The 6,647-nt window shown below is 36.0% G+C and overlaps 1 protein-coding gene across 1 annotated transcript; it reads left to right on the forward strand.

Moving 5' to 3' along the window:
• Positions 1-4,894: 4,894 nt before the first annotated feature.
• Positions 4,895-6,421, forward strand: LOC123228699 (protein NODULATION SIGNALING PATHWAY 2). Its single transcript, XM_044654171.1, has one exon. The coding sequence runs from the start codon at positions 4,895-4,897 to the stop codon at positions 6,362-6,364; it is 1,470 nt and encodes a 489-aa protein (XP_044510106.1). The 3' UTR covers positions 6,365-6,421.
• The last annotated feature ends 226 nt before the right edge of the window (positions 6,422-6,647 follow it).

The following is a 6,647-nucleotide window of genomic DNA, read 5'->3' on the forward strand; positions in this document are numbered from 1 at the left end:
TGTGAATTAACATTACCAGTCTAAAATAATTCTGTTTTATTTTCTGGAAGGAGATAATAATCCATTCAGTTGCTTTCCCTTCCACAGTGACGTTGGAAGAAGGTGCTATTATGAGCCCTCCTTTCTGGGCACTAAAAATTGTAAATTTCCACAATGATACATATCTCCATGAGTATTCAAAGACGATGCATTGCAGCTATATTTGCTGGATTCTCCTCCAAGATTTCTTCTGTGAGTTACATGTAAAGCTTCCTTACAGTTGATTCCTCTCCTGTTAAATGAGTAAAGGAATTCTCTTTATATGATTTAGACAAAAATGTTGTGATGCTATGATAAGCGTACATAGCATTACTTTAGCCTATTCTGATTTTCTTGACGGAAATATGTTTTAGCTTATTTTTACAGCTGGCTTCTAACTTTTCTCTGCATGGTGATGCACTTCCACAAGCGGTAAAACTTAGTCCCTTGATTGAAAAAAAAAAAAATTGCAAGACCAAACTGTAGGACTAGAGTTGAGTCAAACCGAACTTGAACTTACTTTGTTTTGCATAGAGTCAAGCTCGAGCTCGTAGAACTTGTTTTAAAGATGTTTAAATTCAAGTTCGAATTGAGTTTTAAATTTGATTTTATATTACAATGATGTCGTTTTAATATCTATTAATCAAAATGATATCATTTTGTATTGAATTTTTCATACTTGTGAGTTTGACGAGTTGAACACTCTAAAAACTTGGGCTTGAGCTTGAATTCGAAAATATTGAATTTTCAAACTTGAGTGTACTTGGGTTAAACTTGTTTTGGATTCTTTTAAATCGTACTCAAATTCAAATTTAGACAAACTTGATTTGAATCCAATGCTACCAAACTATTACTTACACCAAATGATAGGAATGAAATTACTATTGTCCCTTTGGTTCAGTGTAGTTCCCAAGTCTGTTCTTAAATTTGATAATTCATGTTTTCAGATTGTGTTTCCGACCTTGAAAGCCTCACTCGATTTGAAATAGTCTTTGTAAGGATTGGATTAAGCAATTAAGAATATGCGATAATTGAACTCAAATTACTATCCGTTAATTATCTTTAAAAAAAAATACAAAAGGAGGCAACACTATCAACAACCCTCCGTACCTAAGTTTTGCAAACTGTACTAATTAATTAATTAAAAATAATGTCACCCTCTTGATGACTTGTTAATGATGCTTTCAAGAACGCTAACATAAATTAATAAGGCCTTAGCTTTCAGTGGTGGATCTAAACCACTGATCCACTCTGCAGTCACATCACTGACCCTTTCCTCGAATATCTGATTAGGCATGACGTGGCCGAAAAAGTTTACGAAAATGACTTCGTAGAAAGGATAACGTGATATTATTGCTCCACGTGGAAGACAAATAGCAGCATGTTGGTCTCCAAGAAGCGGTTTCAAAGTAGGTGGGAATCATTCCCGACCCTGACTCATTCTACAAGGTTAATTACTTTACTTAGTCTTAATTAAGAGATTGATTAATTCTAAGTACAATTAGGGATGGATAGGAGTTTCACTGTCAATTGTTATTGCCAAGATTCTTTTTGCTTTAGTTTCTCGTAACTTTGATACTTCCACAGACTTCCTTACAAAAACCCACTACAGTTTCTACTTGCTCTTGAAGCCACGTTCCCAATGAACCAAGAGTAAACCATCGTTTTAGAGGGTCGGCCAATGAGGACACTTGTTTACTAAAAGAAGAAATAAGAGACCAAAACTAGATGATTTGATGAATCATTTTTAACTTTTTTACAATCAACATCATGTGATTTGCTTGGCTTGGCAGCACTGCTGAAGTTTTGTTTTGTTTTTAATATTATGGAAGATAGAACCTCACATTCACACCTTTAGTTACTAGAATTATTTATATTTTATGTTTCTGCAATACAATAATTATGAAAAGCAACAGTTTTTTAATAAGTTCAATCGACTTCAGGGACAATAAATGTCAAAGAAAGATAATAAGAAAAATAAAACACAAGTTCTCTCGAACAACCACAATCCGTGAACCATTAAACTTAACTCTTCTGCCTAACGATCTCGAGTTATTGAAAAACTAAAAACATATTTGAAACGCCAACTGGGTTTGTAATTTAAATTGTCAGAAACACTGCTAATATTTCTGCAGATTCCAAGCACCCAGATTGATTAGGTAATAAATGGATATGTGCGTGGTGTGTGTGTGAATATATATATATATATATATATATATGTGTGTGTGTGTGCGTGCGCACTACATTTCATTAGTAGTACAGTAGTACTTAATGGTGATGAAAGATTGAAGATAGAAAGGAATCTTGTGGTCATCATATTAGACAAAATATCTCATATCCTCCGAGGTATGTTCATCTATTCAATCTAATTGTTAATTGCAGGAGTTGACAACTACTGTGTTTATATATAAATATATATATATAGAAACCTTCTCTGGAAGGAGCCAATCTTCTAGTATTTTGAATTGGATTTCAAATGTTTAATTCTTCTATTTAGTGTGGTTGGTTCCTATTCAAAGTGATTGTTCAACTCGAACAAATTCCTCTTTACAAAATAAATACATACATACATACATACACACACACATATATATATATATATATTAAAATAAGTTTGATATGTGCATGCATGAAGTTAAAACTTTGATATCTAATAACTGGGTTTTTTTCTATATAAAGAATTCAATAAAATCTTGAGGGAAGACCCCGGAGATTGACTTGACTAGTGAGGCAAAAGAATTCCTTCATAAAAGGTTAAGATTCAACTATAATGATCTCTCATGTAAAAGTTTTAGATTGATTAACTTGAAATTGAATAGTGAGGTTGCTAACAGGAAGAAATTTTCAAACAAATAGCATTAACATTGTTCAATGTAGATATGGTTTGCCATGTACATAAAATAAGGCATTGGGTTGGAATATTTGAAGTTCAAGTTGCAGTGTTGACATGGTATTGAAATTACTTAAATACTTTTATCATGCACAGAAATAAATAAATAAATATTATATTATTTTACTGGTTTTTATACATAAATTATTTTTATTATCTGTGAGATCAGGCGGTGTCTAGTTGCAATAACTTAATATATAAGCGATTTGTTGTTAATGCCTTAACCAAGCTTTTTGACTTGCCCTTGTAACTAGCCGTCCAAACAGAGGCGAACCATCAAGTCTTTATCATTGCGCAAATCTTGCATTTCCCGCCGTTGGACCAATTAAAATACTATAATGATCCAATCAAGCGCCCACTATATAGCCACGTCTTAGGTCACACTTTAGGTCATCCTTCACTGTACATCACATCAATGTATTCCTAATTTTTATTATATTTTGGGTAATTAATTTTTTTTTTCTGAAAATTCGTCTTCTTAAATTTCGCAGTCCTTATCAGAGCACTGGAATTTGACGCAGCATTGGGATTGCTTTCCGGCCATCTGATGGATTGACTTTAATTTGGCCAACATTTTCTTGCCACTACAGTGCTAGATACTCTCATTTGTCAACGGAGAGAGATAACAACGATTCATCTCCTCACTTCAATAGACCGAGGCTTTGTCTTCATCCATTTGTCGACGTCTTTTTGTCTCTCAAAGGCAAAAGAGAGCTGACTAATAATTTGGATGAAAAATGGAGATTGCTAGAGACAGAACCACATTCAAAAGGGAAGGAAGAAAAAACTTAATTACGAAGTAAAAATAACTATTTTTCAAAATTAAAAAAGTTTAGACAAATATAAAGATATTAATTTTTAAAATCAGAAGATAAGATAAGATTAAATATTTTTTAATAATATTATTAAAATTATAATTTTATTTTTATCTATAATAAAAATTTTTAACCGAGTTCAAATAATAAGTGGGTATTTAAAATTTTAAATTAGATTTAGACTAAAACTTGGGGGTGAGAATAAGTCCTCAGGGCTTGTTTCAAAATCAAAATGAGTAAAAAAAAAAAAAAAAAACACTTTAACAAACATTAATCAGAGGTTAATTTATATATATATATATATATATATATATATATATATATATATATATAAAATTCTAAATTTGGGATATATCCATCAAATCATTGGAACTAGTAAAAGAATTTACTTAGCACATATACGATGAGGACCACAAAAACTATCCCCTGCACTGCACATGTGTATTTGCCACTAAAAACATAAATTCCCAGTTAAATTTTCAGGTATTTGCCTCAATTTATACTTGTCTCATCTGTATTATTTTGTTTCATCAAATTTTACATATTGTTGCGTTACATATTAACCTACAAAACTCATCCGGCCTGATTAAGTCTACCTCACTTGAACAAATTTACACTTGGGAGGGTCCCCATTAATATCAATTTTAGATCTCCCAATTTGTGGAGCCCTTGATGGTGATTCAATCTGAAAGCTGCAAACATTCTTCGGGCACTGAAAGCGATATTTCATTTTTCTTTAAATGGGACATGTACTGAGTGATGTTGAAGAAGATGGTGTGAGACGGTGGAGCCGGCAGGTGGAGTGACGTGGCGGTGATGCTGACTTGGGAAAGAAGCCCAGTCAAAGTGATGAGTTATAGAGTTAACTGAATCGTAAGAGCCATGAGTGTGGGTTCTGGTGTATCGTTAAAACTGTCCAACGTATTTCGATGGTTTCAAGGCAATTTGATTCGGAAGTTTATTCTCTGCTATTTTTTTAAAGATTTTCTCTGTTTTTAATTTTAATAACTCAGTCACATCCCACCTTAACTGTCTCTTGTTCCACCTCTTTCCCTCTCCTTTTTATATACTTCCAAGCTCTCGTTTTACTACCCAAAGCTCCTTTACCAACTAACGACCAACACATCCAGTTGCACTTCATCTTTTTACTTCAGTATAGAGTACTTCAGCCATGGCTATGGCTATGGACTTCGATTACTTTCTTGATCTTCAATTCTGCTCCACCACCACCACCACCACAACTACTGCTACGCCCACCACTTCTGGCGACAATCAGGGCTGTAACTGGAATGATTGGTCCCCGGTTGTCGATTGGCAGGCTTTATCCGGTGGCCATGATGATTTTCATGACCTCATTGATTCCATGATGGATGATTCTGGATTGAACCCTTCTCGAGTTGACAATGAGACTAGTAACTCTGTGTCCATTGATACCACCATGGCTTTGGATGAAGAATCTAACGGTGAGGATTTCAAGGGCTTGAGGTTGGTTCATCTTTTGATTGCTGCAGCCGAGGCTTTAACCGGCGCTAACAAGAGTCGTGAACTGACTCGAGTGATATTGGTTCGGCTCAGGGAGTTGGTGTCCCCTAACGACGGCACCAACATGGAAAGATTGGCCGCGTATTTTACTGACGCCTTGCAAGGTCTCCTTGAAGGCGCTGGCGGTGCACATAGCAAATATCTGATAACAAACGGGCCGTACCACCATCACCAACGTGACGAGCATCATCAAAACGACGTCCTTGCTGCGTTTGAGCTGTTGCAAGACATGTCACCTCATGTAAAGTTCGGTCATTTCACCGCCAATCAAGCGATTCTTGAAGCCGTAGCCAATGATAGGAGAGTCCACATAGTTGACTACGATATAATGGAAGGGATCCAATGGGCTTCCTTGATGCAGGCTTTAGTTTCTAGAAAGGATGGCCCACCCACCCCACATCTTCGGATCACCGCCTTATCAAGAGGCGGAAGTGGGCGTCGATCGATTGGGACCATTCAAGAAACGGGTCGTCGTTTAATTGCATTTGCAGCTTCGATTGGTCAACCTTTTTCTTTCCATCAATGTAGATTGGATTCTGATGAGACATTCAGACCATCAGTTTTGAAATTGGTCAGAGGAGAGGCATTGATTATCAATTGCATGCTACATCTCCCTCACTTCAGTTACCGGGCACCCGATTCGATTTCCTCTTTTCTATCCGGAGCCAAGACCCTAAACCCTAGACTAGTAACTCTAGTGGAAGAAGAGACAGGACCCAATGTAGATGAAGGGTTTGTTGGACGTTTTATGGACTCATTGCATCATTATTCAGCAGTTTATGATTCATTAGAGGCAGGGTTTCCGATGCAGAGCCGAGCTCGAGCCTTAGTAGAAAGAGTGTTTTTAGGCCCCCGAATATCCGGGTCATTGGCTCGGATCTTCCAGACCCATGGAGGAGGGAAGAGTTGCTCTTGGGGTGAGTGGATGACTGGGGTGGGGTTTAAGGGTGTTAATATAAGTTATGCCAATAATTGCCAGGCAAAACTATTGTTGGGTCTATTCAATGATGGGTACCGGGTGGAGGAATTGGGCAATAATAGGTTGGTTTTGGGATGGAAATGTAGGCGTTTGCTTTCAGCTTCTGTGTGGACCTCTTAATCCTTATATTCGGATTTGTAAAATATTTTTGCTTGTCTGTTTGGTTAGTCTCGGTAATTTTCTAATATGCCCACTTCTTGTACTACAAAATTGGAGGCACCAACTTCTACTGTTTGTATTTGAGCTTGATTGGTGTCATGTTAATACCAGCGGCTTGTATAGATGCCAAGTTTTGAGTTGTGGAATGTTGAATTTTGAAGAACGTTTATCTTTTCTTGTCAGATACATGCATACAATTAAACTATGTGTATCTATTTAAAGTACATAAATTATTAATAAATTA

Source organism: Mangifera indica, chromosome 11 (genome assembly GCF_011075055.1).
Source record: "Mangifera indica cultivar Alphonso chromosome 11, CATAS_Mindica_2.1, whole genome shotgun sequence".
Classification (NCBI taxonomy): domain Eukaryota; kingdom Viridiplantae; phylum Streptophyta; class Magnoliopsida; order Sapindales; family Anacardiaceae; genus Mangifera; species Mangifera indica.

Excerpts from the sequence above, each read along its gene's own strand:
- LOC123228699 (XM_044654171.1), top strand. The coding sequence starts at position 4,895 with ATGGCTATGGCTATGGACTTCGATTACTTTCTTGATCTTCAATTCTGC.